The sequence below is a fragment of the Phragmites australis genome, chromosome 10 (assembly GCF_958298935.1).
Source record: "Phragmites australis chromosome 10, lpPhrAust1.1, whole genome shotgun sequence".
NCBI classification, from domain to species: Eukaryota; Viridiplantae; Streptophyta; class Magnoliopsida; order Poales; family Poaceae; genus Phragmites; species Phragmites australis.
The window spans coordinates 11,163,259-11,184,301 of record NC_084930.1 but is presented as its reverse complement, the minus strand read 5'-3'; the positions used below and the strand labels follow the sequence as shown (position 1 = coordinate 11,184,301).

The 21,043-nt window shown below is 42.7% G+C and overlaps 1 protein-coding gene across 4 annotated transcripts; it reads left to right on the top strand.

The window, feature by feature from the left end:
• Positions 1–957: 957 nt before the first annotated feature.
• LOC133883573 (diacylglycerol O-acyltransferase 1-2-like) lies at positions 958–13,959 on the top strand. Of its 4 annotated transcripts, XM_062322931.1 has the most exons (16): positions 958–1,358; positions 2,666–2,746; positions 2,901–2,974; positions 3,052–3,127; positions 3,376–3,443; positions 4,564–4,687; positions 5,152–5,250; positions 5,382–5,483; positions 5,563–5,699; positions 5,896–5,977; positions 6,087–6,107; positions 6,314–6,376; positions 12,514–12,561; positions 12,824–12,886; positions 13,272–13,325; positions 13,413–13,959. In XM_062322931.1, the coding sequence occupies exons 1-16, from the start codon at positions 1,083–1,085 to the stop codon at positions 13,518–13,520; spliced, it is 1,476 nt and encodes a 491-aa protein (XP_062178915.1). In that variant the 5' UTR covers positions 958–1,082; the 3' UTR covers positions 13,521–13,959. The 4 variants fall into 4 exon arrangements, 2 of the variants coding, with proteins under 2 accessions (XP_062178915.1, XP_062178916.1); XR_009902916.1 differs by lacking the exon at positions 13,413–13,959 and having other exon boundaries at positions 12,456–12,561; positions 13,272–13,310; XM_062322932.1 differs by lacking the exon at positions 6,087–6,107.
• The last annotated feature ends 7,084 nt before the right edge of the window (positions 13,960–21,043 follow it).

The following is a 21,043-nucleotide window of genomic DNA, read 5'->3' as shown; positions in this document are numbered from 1 at the left end:
ATATAAGAAAGCTCTGCTGGCCCTGGCAACAGTCCTTCCCTAGTAGGTAGTAGGTTGGTCGGTCGTCATCTAAGCCAACAAGTTTTCTATAAGGTAGTGTCTCAGTCTCTAACAGTGACTTTATTTAATTTTTTATACGAGTTAGATGAACATACGTACTCATGCACACTTATTTACATAGATAATATGGACACACATTTTGATCACTGAACATATTCACCGAATCTGAATAATTAGGTCTAAAAATACTCTGACTAACTAAATTATACTCACTTCACGCCTTAATTCCTATTCCTATGTGTACTTGATTACCTTATCTCGTTCATTGAGAAAATTTTGGCGACAGAATTATGCAGTGGGTACTTGGACTAATTTTGTTGTCTTATCAATTGTCGCCGATCAATCATGTAAAAGTAATAAACATCAATTAGAATTTGTTAACCAAATATTCTTCATTTTCTTCCCATACTTAATACTCAATTTTTAAGATATTTTTGTCCAAAATCTCAATACAAGTAAAAGAAGAAAAGAATTGCGAGAGAGAAGAAATAGCAGGATCCTCTCCTCAACTCGTGAATAGCACAATGGTAAGATCTTCAAATGTGAAACTAACAACTAAAGCTTGAATCATAATTCTCGTAAAAAAGATCTCTCGCTATATGTTTCTTTAGTTATGATGCAGTCGTTTAACGATAGTATGCAGGATGTAACTAGCTTTTAAAGTATTTTATCAACTTTAATACAATACTTTTATAATACCTCGAGTCGAGTTTTTTTTCTATTCGGACAGTATGGTGCTTCACAGAACCTGGGACGTGCCGGTTTCAGCATGGCTCGCTACATCCAACCAGGCAGGCAACTCAAGCGTGCCGCCCGTCCCGCGAAACCGGCCGGGGCCCGCCGAGCTGGTGACTTGTTGAGGAACGCAGAGGACGCCCCGCCACGTGTCACCTTTTCCGGACTCCATCTCGCCCCGCGCCCGCAGCTATCAAAATGCATCACCGCCTCCCCCCAGGCCTTCCGCTTTTCGGGACCCAACCCCTCACACACACCCGAGCCGAACCTTCTAGAATCTTCCATCCATGGCCCCGCCCTCGTCCGTCTCCGATCGCATCGGCCCCGGAGCCAACGCCGGCGCGGGCGAGTCCTCCCTCCGCTTCCGCCGCGCCCCCGCTGCTGACGCCGACGCCGGCGAATCCTCCGGCGGGTGGCGGGAGAATGGCGTTGCTGGCGAGACGCATCCCGCGACTACGATTCCGCAGCAGGAGCAGCGCGAGATGCTCTGCTACCGCGCGTCGGCGCCCGCGCACCGCCGCGTCAAGGAGAGCCCCCTCAGCTCCGACGCCATCTTCCGGCAGGTGAAGGGACGCGACTGCGTTGACTCCGTTTCTCTACCGGTTCTTGTGATCCCGTCCACCTGCTTCGATTAATGCGAGCTGCAAAACTTGCAATTTCTGTGCTTCCATTTTTTCCCCCCAAATCATTCTTTGTGCTATTAGTATTAGCTTAATACTCGTCGGTTAGCATCTCGTGTGTTCGGATGTTTATCTGTGGCCTCCCGGATCATGTATAGATTTTGCGCGTGTACGGGGGCGGGCACAATTTGTTTTGTGGTGGTATATGCTGCTGCGGATTGAGGTTGGTGTTTGCTTGTTTTGGGCATCAGGGGACCAGCGGGTGCGGCGCCGGAAGCATGCAATGCAGAATTTGGCATCGGACGGCGGAAGCAGCAAACAACGAGCGTAACTGTTGCCATTAGCAGAGCTTGGAATGTTGAAACGGATGGCCAAATCAGTTAGTGGATGCGTGGGCTGTACTAGTACAGACTGTACAGCCCTGATACAGAGAGTTGCTGGGAATGTGTAGGGGTCCTTGGTCAGAGGCTTCAGATTTAAAGCTGCAGCTGCAGGGCTAGTTGGGCAGTGTCGTGTTTGATACTATTAGTATCTCATGCTGACTTCTCAAACTGCAGTTCGTGTTTTTTCACCAAGTGCAGTGCGGTGCATGCTGATTGAGGATGTTGTGTTTCCTGTTTTGGGACATTGCTTCTGCGTGAGGACCATGTAACTGTACATAGTCGTATGGGACTGCTAACCTGGTTGGCCCTCCATTTTTCACTAGGCTTATTATTGGACACTTTTTTTTGGCTACTCTAGGATGCAACCCCATTACAACTTTAACTTGGCTCTAAATACAGCAGAAGCTCATTACATAGTAAAACTTTTTTAATGAAACTGTTATTGTTTTTAATGAAACTGTTATTGAACATGTACTGCCGTACTGGGAAGTGGGAGAGACCACTGCTCCTCACATCCAAATACGTGCCTGGTCCATGACATTCAATCCGATTCAATGGAGAACTTTGTAGTTTGTACAAATATTCATAAATCTGAACCATACCGAGTTTTTTTAATGTTTATTCGGTTGGCAATCTAATGTTCTGTGAGCTTCCTGTATGTTTCCATACCCGGGAATTACACCAATTAAAGTATTATATAATTGAGTCCATATGAAAATTCCATTACGCTATTAGTAGTTTGGTATGTTAGTATTGATTTTTCTTACTCTTCTTTTAATTTATTATGAATCCTGTATTAGCAAGTTGTATTGCTTCGGTGCAGCAGGAAATTGTAGTATTGAGCCTAAACAGTTCTTTTGATTGCAGAGCCATGCAGGGCTTCTGAATCTATGTATTGTTGTGCTGATTGCAGTGAACAGCAGACTCATTATTGAGAATCTAATGAAGGTGCAATTTCGTCCTTTTGTCATTTTCCCATTCTTTGACTTTTTGCTCCCTTAATCCTTCCCTTCCACATGTGCCATTTTATTTTAGTGCTTTCTGCTTGCTAGTCTAATGTACATCTTTAGCACATTTGTTTATTCTGAATTCTCTGCTGCAGTATGGCCTACTAATAAGAGCTGGATTTTGGTTTAGTGCAAGATCTGTGGGAGATTGGCCCCTTCTTATGTGTTGGTATATACAGTTACTTGTTCGATTCCGTTGGGTTTCGGCCAAGACTCTATAAGAATTAATCGATTTGTGAATTGCAGCCTCACTTTACCAATTTTCCCACTTGCTGCACTTGTGGCTGAGAAGCTGATTCAAAGAAAGCTCATTGGTGAACATGTAAGTTTGTCTTACAACGTGCTTTAGTCTTTATCAATTGTTTCTATAATAGCCGTGCCTCTTCATTAAAATCATGCTCTTCTGCTGTGTCATATGCATAACTTGGAATGTCAGATATAATTGTTGTGTGTTAAATTTGGTAAATGATTATGCCTTTTGAGATTATGTATGGTTTAACTTCCACTGTATTATTTATGAATTCTGTATTTCTTTTAACGTAGTTTATGACATTTCTACACCTCTTGCAGGTGGTTATTCTTCTGTATATCATCATTACAACATCTGTCATTCTCTATCCAGTTGTTGTCATTCTGAAGTAAGCATATTTCTTTTTTGGTTTGCAGCTTGTTAGGATACATCTACTTTTGACATTCGTTGAGCTCTTGTATTTGTTGGTATGAGGACAAATTTGGGAAACAAAATTGTGTTTCAAACATTTTAGCTTTCCTTTTTTATTGGATACTAAACTATGAAAGCTGGTTAGTTCGACATAGTTAATTGTATGTGGATATAACATCACATATATTATGTTTAATCATACAATGTTTTTCCTTCTAAAAATCTTGATTTGTCTTCTATGCTGATTGGTTCACCAAGACTAATAAAATTGTAAAAACATGTACTTCCTCTGATTCCAAATATAAGTCTGTTAGGACATTGGCACGGTCTCCAATATGACACTTTGACTAGCAATATGTATAGAAATGTATTATTTTAAATATAAAGAGTTATACATTATGAAAGTATTTTTCATGTTGACTCTAGTTACATCAATCTTCTGTTGTCAATCTATATATTTTTTTAGAAATTAGCGGTCAAAGCTAAAAAGATTTGACTTAGGACAATCCTAAATTGACTTATATTAGGGATCAGAGGTATTATGTAGTCCAAGATATTAATTCACCTTTTACAATAAAGAAATATTGAAGCTATGCAATCGTTTGTTTCTACCTTTGTAGCTTAAAATTCTTTTCATCTTCATAGTTTGCAGTGACTGGAGTATTTGTTTTTGCTACTTATAACATGAACCTTAACCCCAACTGTATTACAAAAATGATATCATATTTGTTTAGATTCTTGGAAGTAGAATCAACAATTGCGGTATTTTAAGTCATGAGTTACTACAATTTCTGTTTGAGAGACACCAGTAGTCTGCTTCCTTGAACTTGGGCATTTTCTGACGTCAATGAGCAAGTAGCATTTGAATACATTAGAATTTGGATTGAGTTAATGTTATTTCTTGAAAATAGGCATCAAGAGGTACAAGTTACCTTTTGATTAATTTTATTCTCGATGACAATCGAGAATGTTTATTGAGTCACGAATTATACTGTTAAGTTTATGTTAATTCTTTGACTGCTTAGAGATGCTACATCAAAAGATAGTGTCTCATCAAATTCTAGATTATTAGTTCATTTACACTTAAATCTTTCCAGGTGTGACTCAGCTGTATTATCTGGATTTGTGCTGATGTTTCTTGCAAGCATCATGTGGTTGAAGCTTGTCTCTTATGCTCATACAAATTACGATATAAGGGTATTGTCGAGAAGTATTGAAAAGGTAATGTTTTGACGTGTTCATCTGAATTAGTTTAGATTTATTTTTTTTGGCTAACAAGTTGCACGTTTCTCAACTTTGAAATGTTGATCATCAAACGTTTAGTATTCCTTTTGCTTTTCTCAAACATGAATGTTGACCGTCAAATGTTCGTGTATTCCTTCTTCTGGCAACATCTTTCTACAGAGACTAGATCATGTTCCACTTGTTTAAACTTCCTTATTAGTGTTCTTTTCCTGAGGAACTTTTTTGATGTATTTTCATTTTGGTATACAATGAAATGCAATGCCAATGAACTTATGTTTCTATAAGGAAGGTTAAACATTGTTTGTCTAGCTTTTCATATTGTCCTTTTTATATAGGTTGACCAGATATTTACTCTTGGGCATGGATGCGGCTATCTATGATTTTATCATTTGTTTTCATTTTCTATCCCAGTAATTTCATTTATTATATTTATATAACAGGGTGCTACACATGTCAATTCTATCGATCCTGAGAATATTAAAGATCCAACCTTTAATAGTCTTGTGTACTTCATGTTGGCCCCAACACTTTGTTACCAGGTTACTGTTCTTGGGCCAGTGCTTCTTATTCTTCTTTTTTAAGTGTATATCATGTATTCCTTCATCAAACCTATCTAGTTATGCCAGAGCAAAACATGGATTTTCTGATGCCACTCTGGTGCATCATGCAGCCAAGCTATCCCCGAACTACATTTATTAGGAAGGGCTGGGTGATCCGACAAATTGTAAAGTGCCTGGTTTTTACAGGCTTGATGGGTTTCATAGTTGAGCAAGTGAGCCTGCTATATTCCTTATGTAACTTTTAGTTATATGAGGTTTTAAATTTAATTCTCAATCTTATTTCCTTTGCAGTACATAAATCCAATTGTGAAGAATTCCAAGCATCCACTGAAAGGGAATTTCTTGAATGCTATAGAGAGAGTCTTGAAACTATCAATACCAACATTATATGTATGGCTTTGCATGTTCTATTGCTTTTTCCATTTATGGTTAGTATTCTGATAATCTGATTATCTTGTCTCAACTCCTAAATTATGATTTTTTTTCTTACTTCAGTTGGGTACCATATGTACCAATAGGACCACAAACTTGCTAGACAGTAGTGGTTTTCTACAAGGTTCAAGTGACTTCAACCTGCACAAAGACTTTGACGTTTCATCTTACAACTTTTGTCCTTTTGTGAAGGTTGAATATTCTTGCGGAACTCCTCCGTTTTGGTGATCGTGAGTTCTATAAGGACTGGTGGAATGCTAAAACAGTTGAAGAGGTGAAATACTAATTAAAAGCGGACTTTATTTCTTTTCAAGAGAGAACTTTGAATAGAACTGACATTATCTAAATTTATGCGCATTTCAATGTGATGTTATGTACCTCAGTACTGGAGAATGTGGAACATGGTAATATTCTTGTTACCTTGACCTTCAGCTTGCTTCAATGTTTTATTCTGGGTACACTTTACTGCTTATCTAAGAATAATTGTTATGGAATAGCTGAAAGTATTCCTTCTATCCTGATGAAACCTGCCACTAAGCCTGAGATACTTGTCTGATTATTCGGCATTAATATCCTTCCCGTAACTGACAATTGGTCTACGTCTTGTCAGCCTGTTCATAAGTGGATCATACGGCATATATATTTTCCATGCATAAGGAATGGCTTGTCAAAGGTAATATATCTTGCACTTGTCTGAAAAGAGGCTCCATATCTTTGTTTTTCTAGCCTTTCAATTCCCAATTTTAGTATTGATGGAAATTAATTACTCCATCCATCTATATTGCAAGTGTCTTTTTCAGTTTTCTGCAAAATAAGTCTAAAGTTGTAGCTGGCTTTTCACTTTGCCACATTTGCGCTGTCAGACCTCTCATCCGGGTCACCTTATACAACTCATACCAGTCACTGGATCAGTAACTGGTACATATATATTTTCAACAGAAGTAGACATCAAAGGCATATATCAATTAAAATATGATATTAAGGTACAATACATAGTTCATTACAATAAAGGTCCCTAGGTATAATTAAAAAAAATCTCACAACACAACGGAAACAACGCAAAAACAACCCAAACCCTACAGGCAACTTGAGTGCAGATGAAACGCAAATTTTTCTATTTTTCATCTTCACCTTTGACAAAGTCGCCCTCTGGATCATCTGAATCCACATATAGTAAGAGTGAGTACATAAGGTACTCAGCAAGTCCTACCTTAAGGGGAGACATTAGATGCATAAAGGTAGATCAAGGATAAGGTTGTATAGTCTTTAGGTTTTGCAGAAAGCTAGTTTTCGATATAAGTATCAATTTGCAAAGACTATCTTAAAATATCTTTTGAGGGAATACATAAGTTGAGTTTATAGGGTTATTAACCCTGAGGGAGATACTTCCATCCTGTCACTTCCCACACTTTTTGCCGGTGGACACACAGTCCGAGATACTCCAGGCACATAGTCAACATTTTTTTGAAAACACAGGCACATTGCCCGCTCACACACCGCAAAGCTAATCACTGTGATCAAACCACAGCATGTCCTTAACCGAGAACACGGCTATCTAGATAAGTTTAACACACTGCAGAAGTTGTACACTTCACTCACAAGATATGCACAAACTCTTAGCAACTGGTAGAACTATCATAATGAGACGTAACGTTCTCACAATATTCACCCATGAGGCACTAAGATACCAGAGGCTTTAGAATATTCACAGAAAGAACTACTTAGCAATTCCAAGGTTCTGACATAGCTTGCTATTGATGCTCTTTAGCCAATCATCTACTGCTAGTGGATCATCTTTCGCGTGATTGAAGGTGGCTGGTCTGAGTCTCATGAACTCAGTCATCTTGGATTGTAGCCCTTGTCTATTTCCACAGTTGCTTGTATTCCTTGTGCTATGGCTTCTGTCAAACGATTAGTCATTACTGCCACAAGTGTTCAACAGACAGTAGGGGTGGCAACTGTCCTCTCAACTAGTTATTCTGGCCATATCTCTCTTGTTCTTGATTCACTTCATCATCATGGTCTTGCTCTTCCATAGTTGCTCTTAGGGCTCAGGGAAACAGGGGTACATGCCTAACCCATCCACCTTGGTTCTGATGTCCACCTCTGGTTTGTGGCCTTTCTCTAGATTGTCCTACTTGAGCCCTACTGATGGTCTCATGGCCAGCTTGAGCTTGACGTCCCTGGCGTTGTTGGATCCTGGTTGACCTCTTGGGCGGCATCTGTTTTTGAGGGTAGAAGAACGGTAAGATTCCATGGGGATAGCTAGGCAGTAGGTTACTTGATTTCTTCTAAGAACACTTAGGTTGATTAAGGCACACAACATTAGTACAAACATCAAGCACATAACATTACATCACACAAGGTTCAATACGCACATAGGCACTGGAGCTAAGGACTCTAAGCAACACTGAACTGCTACAGGCATGGATTGTGTTACTACAATATGATACATGGTACTATCACACAATACATGCTACTGGAATAACTAGCACACAGTAGACTGATGATGCATTGGTCTTGACGATGCTCTTGAGTCACGTTGCTACTGCTGAGGGTGGAGAGACTGCCTTCAAGGGTGGTTTGCACGCCACTCTGCGGCGAGGTTGATGTCATCATAGTTAGCTAGTTCCAGGTCCTGCATCTGCTTAAAAGCTCTAGCCATGTTCTCCTCACCATCCAGGTCGATGATGTTATCTCCAACATACTCTTTACTACTCTCAGAATCATCGTCATGTACAAACTCATGCTCGATGGGGTCTTCTTCTTCTTCGACATTATCTTCATACATCTGGTCATCCTGCCCTACTCCTATAGCTGGTGGAGGTGGCGGTGAAACTGCAACTGGTGCTGGTACAACTCTGCCTGATGCAATCGCATTGGCTACTCCTAGAGGGAGGAGAACTCTGGGTAACTCCAAGCATCTGATGATGTCAATCGGGCGGGTAGGTGAAAGGTCATTTCCTTGTATGAGCTTGCGGTGGAGTCCTCCGTGGGTCCTGTGGCAAGACAAGTAGGCTTCGTTGAGCTTCTTGACATAATACTCAGAAGTCTCTATCAGTGTCTCCTCAACACATTTTTCTGCAGTTGTTGCCTGCGCTTGAACCTGTTGTAGCTGCATCCTCAGAGCTCTCTCTCGAGTCTCAGAATTTTTAGCCCTCTGAATGCATGCGTTCCACTCAAAGCGATGAGTCTCATACAGCTAGTCCAGGCAATGAGGTATTTTACTGTGGCGACCAAGGTAGGGTCGTCCTCCCTTTGACCTAGACCTTCCAACCTTCTTATCCTGCTACACTGACTAGAACTTCACAGGGGTACGTCCAGTATCCTTCTCATGCCTCCGGTAGAAGTAAAGGAGGGTATTGCGGGCTGTTGCCTGATAGATATCGCTATACTTAGCTTCGTAGGCGACAATACTCCACGGCTACCAGTTTGTATACTCAGGTGTCTCGAACGCAAGGACCTGGACTTCACATTTGTTGGTGTCATTCTCTCGGTAGTCTCGTCCACGATACTCCGGGTGCTGAGTGTACCCAAACCGCATCAGGGTCTCTCAAAGGATGAGGGAGAAGCCTTGCACGTCCAAGTAGTAGGTGGTGGTCCATCCGTCTCCTTTCATCTGCCAAAATTTTGAAAAAGGGTGAGTCGGGATCGAGTGAAAAACCCTTTTTTTATTAAAACAGAACATCAAGGTAAATAGGCAATGGGGATGATAGAAAATTTTATTAAAATAGTTTACTCGATCAATCCTAGGGTTTCGCCCTACAGTCAAGTATGGGTCTGATAGCACTTTGTCAGAACCCTCCTTGGGTCATCTTGTGCAACTCATTTTAGTTCCTAGATTAGTAGCTAGTACGCACATATTTTCAACAGAAGTTGACATCACAGGCATACATCGATTAAAATACAATATTAGAATACAATACAGAGTTTATTACAATAAAGGCTCCTAGTCATAATTAAACAAAGCCTCATAGCACAACAGAAACAACGCAAAAGTGACTCAAGCCCTACAGGCAACTTGAGTGCAGAAGAAACCAAACTTTTCTATTCTTCATCTTCACCTTCAACGAAGTTGCCCTCTGGATCATCTGAATCCACATATAGCAAAAGTGAGTACATAAGGTACTCATCAAATCCTATCTCAAGGGGAGACATTAGATGCGTAAAGGTAGATCAAGGATAAGACTGTAGAATCTTTAGGTTTTGTAGAAAGCTAGTTTTCGATGCAAGGTTCAATTTTCAAAGTCTCTTAAAATATTTTTTGAGGGAACATATAAGTTGAGTTTATGGGGTTGTTGGCCCTAGGGGAGATATTTCCATCCTACCAGTTCTCACACTTCTTTTGACGATGGACACAGTCCGGGATACTCCAGGCACATAGTCAATATTTTTTGGAAAAACGGGAACATTGCCCACTCACATGCTAAGGAGATACACACGCCGAAAAGCTAATCATTGTGACCGAACCATATCATATCCTTAATCGAGGACACGGCTATCTTGATAAGTTGAATATTCTACAGAGGTTGTACACTTTACCTACAAGATATGCACACTCTTACTGGTGGAACTATTATAACGAGACTCAACGTCCTCATAACATAGCCACAATATCCACCCACGGGACACTAAGATACCAGGGGCCTTAGAATATTCCCAGGAAGGACCACTTAGCAATCCTAAAGCTCTAACATAGTCTTAACAACATCACCAGCCGAACCTTGGGTTACGTGCTGCCCAAGTCTTCTCCTGGTCCCCGTTGCCACTACCAGCCTCCGAGTGGGTACCAAACTAAGTTGAAATGGTTGGATTAAGTTCTGCCCATTCAGGTCATATGGTTATACGGTTGAATACTAGGTAGGATATCACAGCGAACCGGTTCTTATACAATTGAGGCAAGTATCTCCTAGCAACAACACCACAAAGACGAACCTTGCTCTAAGGTATTTCTCAACTTTGTGGGGTACCTTACTTACCCCCGTCAAAAACACATTAGATTTTCATGAACATATCTTACACACACACCAAGCACACAATACTTAACACTGTTTGAAAAGACATGATTAATATATGTAATTATCCTGGTTCTTTCATTTGAGTAAATCAATCATAAGCATGCTAGTAAAAAGTATTCATCCAAATAATCATTATAGTTGATGTTGAGGACCTTCTAGGGTTTCAACGAATAAAGGTGACAATATCAAGGTATGGCATAAACAAGCTAGGTCGTAACTATATTAGCATATTTTTAAAATTATAGTTATTAACTTAAGCATGCATATCTCTATAATTTGAAACAATGACTCTAAGGGTTGTGTTTGAAAACATAGGGTTAACATGATCAACGGAGTAGGACTTGCTTTCGTTGAAGTCCTAGTTCGGTTCTTCTTCAAACTTCGGATCATCTGGGTCTTCCTCGAACACGATTTCCTCTAACAAATGCAACAAACGGCAAAAGCGCGCACACAAGAAATCAATCAAATGATTAACTAATTAAATTACAAAAATTATAAAATTGACATGATTGGGTAGATCTCGAATTTAGATAAATATCAGTGGAAGAATCATCGAAAACGGAGCTAGGACGAAGGAGAAACGGGTTTTAGAAGTTTTGTCGGGAGAGAAAATCAGAAAAAGGAAAAGAGTGGAATATTCCTGAAATATTCCAATTTCGGTTCGGCTCGGCTTTGGAGGCGGCTCGGCTCGGCCTGGCTAAAGGGCGGGCCCACCTGTCAGCGAGGGGGGGAGAGGATAAGGGAGAGGGAGAGACGGCCAGCTCGGGCGGATCGAGCAGAGAGAGCGAAAGGGAGAGGCGAAGGGAGAGAGGCGATGGGGGTGGCCGATGGCGGCGCGACGGCGACGGCGATGGATGGCTCCGACGAGCGACAGGGTAGGGCGGCGGTGGCCGGATCCGGCCTGGGCGGGGGCGAGGGTCGGCCACGGTGAAGAGGCGGCGGTCGGCGACAAAGGAGGATCTGGCTTAGTGGCAAAGGTATGTGATAATGTTAGGGTGTGGAAGGGATCTCGGGTTGGCTTCGGGGAAGGAAGAGGGAAAGAGAGGGGAAAGTGGTGGTGCTCACTGGTGGCGACGGCGGTGGCACTCGAGAGGAAGAGAGGGAGAGAGATGAAGGTATGGGAGGTGGCGTTGTGTGGTGTGGAGGAGGAAAGGGTATTGTTTATTATATAGGGGGCGACGGCATGGGCACGGCGGCGGCACGGGGCTCGAGGGAGCGGTGCGGGGCATGAGGATGGCCGCGCAGCGCAGAGCAGAGAGCGGTGCCGCGCCACGGGGAGAAAGAAATAGAGATTTTAAGAATTTTTTTTCCTGGGAAAACACGGGTGTGACATGTGCTATATAGATTATAGGCTACAAAGATCAGTTGCAGTATGCAAATCTGGTGGTTCAGATAAAACAGAGCAGAGGATCAGCATCCCATTTTCATAATCCTAATGAAAATAACAGAAGAAGTGGTTGATAATGCTGTCAGAATACTACTGGTTATGTGTGTATTTTCATGGTTAAATGATTTTATGCTAATAATGTGTTTGGATACAAACATATAGAAGATTTACAAGTATGCATGAATAAGGAGTGCGTTGAAAAACCTAGGATTGTACAGAAGTTTGAACAGAAGGATACCTGAAATTAAATTAGGAACAATTTCTAAAATTCTGCCTTCCGTTGACTGCAATATGTAAATACAGAATATACATAAATTTTGTTGATCTATTATATTTTCATTTTGCAGAACTGACATGATTTTCTCAGTACCTGCTTCTCAAATTCATGTTGTATCTACACTGCAGGGTGTAGCTATTCTAATCTCATTTCTGGTTTCAGCTGTATTTCATGAGGTACTAGTTCTTCCAGAAATCATGATTGCATGTATATCGTTTCTGATTTATTTTCTTAGTCATCAGCTAGAGTAGGAAAAAATAAGCTTCCATGCTTTTATTGAGAAATCCTTTGGTTTGAATTCCAATGGCATATTATCAAGGGAATCGATATAAACAGAATCTTGGACCCTGGCTTCTTTCCTTCTTCATTTTGATGGCCTTTTAGCATATCTTTTCCAGTTTCTCATCATCTCATTTCCTTTTCATTGTGAAATTGCAGATATGTATTGCTGTGCCGTGCCACATTTTCAAATTCTGGGCATTTTTCGGGATCATGTTTCAGGTATAGATGTAATGTTGATGTATAATTCTGTATATCCTCTGCGTCCTCTTCGAGTTCTATCAGCATCTATTTCCTTCTTACCCTGTCAAAATTTCCATCATTGACGAACCATTACACTGGGTTTTAGAACCTCCCTTGCAACCAATGAGCTGGTACCGTACGAAATTTGTCATGATGTGTACCAGCAGAAAACTCTGGTCTTGGGTAGCTGGTAGAAAAATAATAGGGCAGTACAATGGGTAGACTGCATATGTATGGGCTGTTGACACATGCATTTGGCTATACTTGCATCCATGCCATGCTTGTTCTGGACCACTGTCCTGGATACAATCTACTTTCCACTGTTATTGTATAGGCTGACGCCATTGATGTTTGTCGTCCCCAGATACCCTTGATATTCTTGACGAGATATCTTCAGGACAAGTTCAAGAACATAATGGTATGCTGCGACTAAAATAAAATTTCTGTGTCTTCCATTGCTTCTTCCTACCGCGTAATCTTACCTAAACTCTATCGAACTTGACAGGTGGGCAACATGATATTTTGGTTCTTCTTCAGCATACTTGGGCAACCGATGTGTGTCCTTCTATATTACCATGACGTCATGAACAGGCAAGCCCAGGCAAATAGATAGCTCTGCTGAAACATGTACACTGCAATACAAATGATCAGAAGAAATTCGACTCGACGGGAGGAAGCAAACTGCATCCTTCCCATTTCAACATCAGCTGTCAGATAGTCAGGCTTGCCATGTTCCTAATCCATCCGACTGATGCTGGTGTAGCAGAGTGTAAAGTATTAATGATGTCTCAGTGATGCAACTGAAGATCATCGGACGGTGTTTCTGCCATATGGGCACTGTACATTTTTCAGTCTACTTGTCTGCAGTGCTGTGTGCATAATGTCGTGCTAGATGTAATATGTATGTATCATGATACATAACGTCTCAAGGTCCAAATGAGCAAAAGGCTCACTTTGAGAGACAGGCAGAGGTACATAGAACAGACAGTAAAACCTGAACTTAACTTTGTTTTGAGTTCTGAATCGTTGTTTCAGAAAACTTCTTATGATAATGGCTGTCCTATCACGTCGTGTATTGACGTCGCTGTAAAGAATAATGAGGCAGCATCTATGGCCCGTGACATTTGTGTATTAACTTTGCTGGAAGAATAATGAGGCATCATCTCTCTGTCAATGTTATGCACCTGTTTTCTCGTGACATGTGAATGAGAGCCAGCCAATCAGCATTGGAGATGTCTTTTCGACTTCAAATTTTATCATTGTTACTTGTTATGGTTGGTGATGTTGTAACTGTAGAACGGTTTTGCCAGGCTGCCAGCGTCACACTTTGTTTGAGCCGAAACAGCATTTCCATTGTGTTACTGCAAATCTGCATCGATATCCGAAAAGAGAAATATTATAAGACAACAAAACTTTATCACTTGATTTTGTTTGGGTGCGCCAAGCTTAGGCTGTAGTGCAACCCCTAAGTGATGCTCAAGGGGCCCTAATGGCAAACCATTGTAGTGAACCCTCTCCACAAAAAATAAATTTAATATCAGAGTTGACACTGTCGTTGTAAAGAGTATGGGTGCCCCACCAGAATGGCCAACACAGACTAGTTTTCGCAGGACTAATTCCTTTTCTCTAAACAAGGTCCACCGCGCGACCGCTCGACACCGCGCGACCACACCCCTAACCTACGCTGGACTTACCGCGATCAGTCCCTACTGGTCGCGGGGTAGGTACTCGTCTAAACCAGACAACTCTCATTTAATACCGATGCCCACTCCATTTTCCTTCCCTAGGCGCACCACTCCAGCCGAGGCGACCATGGTCGGCACAGAACTTTCATGTTCCATCCCGCAACATTAATTGTGATGGGATGGGCTCTCAGACGAACATAGGGTGCGGTAGGTGCGCGTGGGCAACCAGCGATGGAACAGGGCAGACCGGGCAACCCGGACTTGATAAGCAGGGAAGCGGCTGACGGATAGGACTGGTATCGCAATGCTCCAGGGCAGGCATAACACATGCGTGCTTAGTAATGATAGCCTATGTTGGCCGTCTAGGTAGGCATGGGTCTATTTGATGGGCCCACATGTAAGACTCCTTTCCTCCTGGGCTATAAGGGGAAGGGAGTCCGCATTGGGGAAGGGGGGCCAAAAAACACAAAGAAGAAATCATACTCAATGAGAAGATGTAGGGCTATTACCCTAAGAGGGTCTGAACCTAGATAAACTCTTGTGTTCTTAGATTAGCACAGACACATCCCTCAGAACATAGATCACGCACCCGTTGTCTGATACACCCCGGAATCACTGTCAGGGATCCACCCCTGATATTTAGCGCGCCAGGTAGGGGGGTGCATTTTGTCGTTCTGGTAAGTGCTGTTAATCGTTCTAGGCGATCCATACTCGAATCCCCAATGGCTGATGAATCCCATCCCGAGGATCCAGGTCGTGGCGAGGTGTTCTTCGTTGGACACAACCCAGATGAACCCGATGTGTTCCAGATTCCAGACAATGGATCTGAAGCCAAAGGCTTCGAGACTCGACGGAGGGCAGCAGAGACATCCATGTTCCCGGCGCTGGGGGGAGCTCATAGACCACAGCAGCTCCACCCGGAAGAGTGTTTGTAATAGCCCAAGTTCATAAAATCATGAAAGTCGAAAACTTTTCCAAAGAAGATAAAAGGGTTTTCCAAAATTAAATAAAATCCCTAAGTGTGTGTGTGTGTGTGTGTGTGTGTGTGTGTCTTTATACATGTACATGCATATATGTGAATATGTGTGTTATGTGTATAAATACATATGCACATTGAAGGCTATTTTCCTTATAAATAATATTTATAGATATATATATGTGTATATATTGATTGCTTGATTGATTGTTGATTTTGTGAGCTAGTATAATATCTATAGGGTATATGCATTGTATGTATATACGTGCATATACATGCGAGGAAATAGTTTTGAAAAAGAAAAGGCTGTTAAAAATGAAAAAGGCTTCAAGCCCATTCCTCTCCTCCTCTCCTTCCCTCTCTCAGCTCGGCCCGCCCGACTTAGCCCAGCCCGCTCTCTCCTCTCTTCCCTCCCTTTCTGCTCAGCTCGGTATCGCAGCACAGCAGCAGCAGCCGGCCACCGCCGCCCGCTAGTCACCGCCGTGTCCGAGACGGAAATCGACAGCCCAACCACCCAATGAGTTCGCCAGAGCATCTAGAAGCTTGAGCCCACACCGGTTTTGCTAGAGCCAAAGCCAATCACGAGATGTGCATGCAAGATCATCCACCGGCCGCCCCAAATCCCAACCAAATTCACGAGTTAGAGATAGAGTTAGGCTACATATCAAAAAGGGAAAGAATCCAGGAGCTATACATGCACTTTTGTCCAAGAGATAGAGTCCCGAGCACGTTCGGATCATCGAAATCAAGTTTGAGCCGCCGTCGCCTCTCTATTCAAATCCAAATCGAATTGGAGATGTGGTAACCGCCTGCCTATAAATATGCGACCCTAGAGCTTCCTTAGGTCATTGCGCAGCATTTGCCCAACTCATCGAGAAGAAATTGACACCCAGAACACATCTCCGATGAGGTCCGAAGCTTTGCGCCGCCCCTCGTCGTCGCCAGCCTCGCTGGAGCATCTCCGATGTCGACACGAGCTCTCGGTGAGTTCCCCGTGCCGCCCCGAACCTTTTCTGCCGCTCACCGCTCAAAGCAATAAAAATAATTAAAAAGAAAAACAAATGCTGACTGGGCTGCTGACTCAGCAATGTTTTATAGGTTTATTTAATTCTGTTTAATGGTTTAAATAGTTTTATAATTCAAATAAATACTAGAAAATCCAAAAAAAACCCAAAAAATCATAGATGGCTTTGAAAAAATCCTAGAAAACTCCTAGCAACATAATTTCATTTATAGATAATCTTTTCAGTCATGTTCTGATCTTTGGAAAATCATAACTTGTAAACCGTAGCTCCGCTCTGACCCGTTCTTTCGCCGAATTATCCGGAATAGTGTAATATTGTGATGATGATATTTGTTGTGTGATGTTTCGTTATTTTTTGATCTTGGTGTTTATGTGTTGTTGTTTTTCTGCGTATGTTGTGAGTAGACGCCAACGTTTTGGAGGAGCTAGAAGGTCTGCAAGATCAGGATTTTGAAGACCCAACTGAGTTCAGTGAAGGCAAGTTGTGTTCTTGATCATTTTTATTCTAGTTTTACAAATATTTTATTTTATAAACATGCATGCTAATAATATGTTGGGACTCCCAAGTGTTAGGCTTTACCCTAGTTCTTTTCTTATCATCTTTGTCGCCATAGTATGGTTTCGGGTTATGGATGGGTAGATGATGCTTAGCCTTGCTTTGGGATGGTAATCATGATTAATGCTCTACGAACTTGATAATGGTCCTATGCAACAATGGTAAAATATGATGGAATAACTTTTGTAGCAACATGATATAGAGATTTGAGCATGTGGTATGATGGGATGTATGGTTTGAAAAATGATAGCCTTGCTCAAATCTAAGGACCGGTTCGTTGGGTGACCTTTCTGTATTTATAGTACAACCACAAGCCTGGAATGAGACAGGTCTAGCCAAATAATTTGCCTATTCTCAGTATAGTATAGACTAGGCAGAAGAGCGGTGAATGGATGATATCTTGGGATCTGAAAGGTGCAAGAGGGGGCCTCCATTGTTGAGGTGGAATCACGAGACAGTGAAATCTTAGAGGGTAGATATGTGTTAAGAGGGAGCATTGTAAAGGGTTTGTAGTGGATTCCTAGCGCACACATTGGTAGTGTGTAAGAGTTATCTGTCGGTAAATGAATGCTCGACAAAATGGCATGATACGTCTTGTGAGTAAAGTACAACCTCTGTAGAGTTAAAATTGAATATTCAGTCATGATCAAGGTCATGAGCGGCACAGAAACCCTACCATGATTATAATTGGATGTTTTGGTTAGTCGGATCAACTGTGATGGTGGGAATCATAGTTTATGGTGGTCAATCATAGTGGTGTGAACTATGATTGAGGGTTCAACCTTAGTGGATGGAAATTTGGTTGAGGTGTTGGTTAGTTGGTTAGGTCAAGATGGATGGAATCTTGAGGTGGTTGGTTATTCACTTAATTATATTTGCTTTTCAAATGTTTTTACTTAAATGTTGACTTATGGAGCCATTCAACCCATTTCTTGTTAAAACCTTTATATGCATACTATTCCTTCACAACTTGTTGAGTACAACAAGTGCTCATTCTTGCTATCACCAAATACTCAGTTGGAGAAGGTATCGAGGAGTACGCAGAAGGTGGATCATTCTAAGATGCTTTCTACGTCGATGATGCCTGTGGGAGAGTCATTAAGGATTAGAGTCTTTGTAGTTCATTTAGTTCTGTTGTAGTTTATTTGGTTCTTCGACCCTTGAAGGTCACTTTTGTAAGACAGTTAATTCGATTAAGTATGGATATTGTAATGATTATCATCAATGAAGTCACTATATATTGAGATTGATTCCTGAGCTCAGCACATAGATGAGATTGGTTTGTTTCTTAAAATGGTCTCGATAGTGCTCATCGCATCGAGGCAACCAACAGAACCTCACGGCGTAAACCGAAACATTCGGCTAGGTATGATCCGAGTAGGTAAGAGAGTACCCAGAAACTAACCGGATGTGTTGTTTCTTCGAGCAGGTTCAACCCGAGGGCGACACAGAAGGGTCTACACTTTAAGCTTATGGCATGAGTAGTGACCATTCCTATTGGATATCGAAGGAGGAGGCAGCCTACCAGGGTCTCATAACAAAGGAGGAATCCTTGTTCACCTTGCGGGATTTCAAAACAATACTGGTCGCCAGGCGAGAAACGCTTCCCCTAAACCGGAAATGAGCATAGCACATTGCATTGTCAGGCACATGGTTCAATTCTGTTTTTCTTATTATTAAATGCGTAGCGGAGTATGAGGGCCTCTTAACTAGAACACGAGCATCACCCGTGCCGGGGAAAAACGCTTACTAGCGATAAGGGTCACGCACGTCCCTCGCAAGGACTACTGCCCTGGCCGATGGGCTGGCCCTTATCGCCTCTTCTTGCAAACCTACCCTGGTTGGAGTCTTTGAAAAAAGATTCACACAACCACCCACTGCGGTCTTGGGCTGACGTGGAAGGGATGCTACGCCTTGAAATGAAATACCAGAGGTAACAACTTTGGAGGAAACACCTCCCTCGGTGCCGTCGACCTCGGGTGGCCATCATGTGGTCGCCCTGCTCGATTTGGGTATGACCTGGATAGATCAGATCTTGGACTACCTTCAGAATCAAGCAACCCCTGGCGACGATGTGTTAGCAGAAAGGGTCACGCGGGTAGACTACGACAATACTCCTTGGCAAAGGGACACCTCTACCACCAAAGGAGCAATGACTTTTTACTGAATACATCGCTCAGGATGGAGAGAGCACAGTGTTCCCCAACATCCTCGGAGGCACGCGTAGAGGTCGAACCTCGCACTACCCTCTAGGATGCTTGCGAGCAGGTGAAACGGTGCGAGTTGTGTCAGTACCATGACCGAAATACCAACCTACCTGCCCAGGCACTACGAACTGTTGCACTCTCTCGACTTTTCGCTATCAAGGGGATCGGCATCATGGGACCATTCCCTAAAAACCCCCTGAAGATTCTAAATTCCTACTCGTGGCAATCAACAAATTCACAAAGAGGTTTGAGGCCGAGCCCGTTAGGGACATCACTGCCGCAGCAACGGTTAAGCTCAAGCGAGTGCCGGTAACACGACTTGGCAGTCCAAGTTGCATAAATACAGACAACAAAACCTAATTTGCCAGTCGATGGTCGCACGCTAGTCGTATCGGATGGCCAGCTAGTCGGGCCCAACTAGATGGCCTAGCGAAGACAATGATGAAGACTCAAGCGAAGAGTTCTATGAGCGTGCTCTATGGCTCGAGCAGCCAGGTCCTAACAGGGCCTCAAGCGCGGCCGCGACCACCAAGAGGAGACTGAACACGGGCCGTTGGCAACCTTCAGTTTCCCAGCCTCACAGGGTCAAATTTTGCCAGGTGGTCGGCCGCAAATTACACAACTTGCGAAGCGCCAGTTCTGTGTATAAGGTTGCTTGGTGATGAGCCTGTTTGTCTATTTTGCAGGACTTTCTGAACGAATGTGGAACATAACTTGTAAGTATTTAAAGCCTAAGAAACAAAGCTTTCTATTTTGTAGGATTTCATGGGCAAACACGATCTCCCACCAAATTGTAAGATTTCCCATTTTAAGAACTTCACCACCTAGTTGGTAGTTTTTCCGCCGACCAGACAGTCGGGGGCTAGAATTACTAGGATATGTGATTTGTTTTCTTGTAGCCAGGTCTATTTAGCCCACTCGCTCTTGATGATTGGGATCGAGATCCGAAAGTTGATCGCTCACACGGCGTCCGAGGGTTAATGACCATGATGCCACAAGTCCCAACTCAGGTCGAGCGCTGATCGCCACCGAAAAGCTTGTCGTGCTAAAAGGTCATCCTTGGTGCTAAAAGGCTTGTCGAGCGGGTCGACGCGATCCTCCCTAAGAATTACAAACACTTCGAGGCTATTCATCACCCAAACATGAAAGTAATCCTCATGAAGACAAGTATTTTTTTCATTACAAAATGACCACTCAAATAAAGCCTGGGGGCTGATTCCAAACGACCTCAAGACATTCCTCCTAGGACCCAAACATACACCTAAGTGGGTTGAACTGGACGGTCCAAAGGCAGGAATGAACAGCAAAAAAAATAAGTCAGAATGGGTGCCAAGCTCCTCCGTGGTCAACCGAGTACCTTCAAAACCGGCAGCGACTACTGGCACGAGGTCTAGGTCAGGAAAGTGGTCACGGACACAGGCGAGGGCAAGGCAGGCACCGGAGACCCCTACCTCAAAAAGATGGTCACCGACGGTCTCGTGAATCCTTTGCTCGAGGCCACGTGCCTCCTCGGAGGCTGCCATAAACCACTCAATGTGACCGACCATGGTGTTCCCAGGTGTCGGGCGAGCCTGAACACTGGCGGACCGAAGCAATGAGTTGAAGGGGGGTAAAGGCCCGGTTGAGTTGGTTATAGAATGTCACTCGTCGCTCATCACTCTCCTTGGTCATCCGCTCTAGGTCTTTCT

Excerpts from the sequence above, each read along its gene's own strand:
- LOC133883573 (XM_062322931.1), top strand. The coding sequence starts at position 1,083 with ATGGCCCCGCCCTCGTCCGTCTCCGATCGCATCGGCCCCGGAGCCAAC. Across the intron at positions 5,484-5,562 it reads TGGGTTTCATAGTTGAGCAA|TACATAAATCCAATTGTGAA; the intron begins GTGAGCCTGCTA and ends TTTCCTTTGCAG. Across the intron at positions 5,978-6,086 it reads ATGCTAAAACAGTTGAAGAG|TACTGGAGAATGTGGAACAT; the intron begins GTGAAATACTAA and ends TATGTACCTCAG.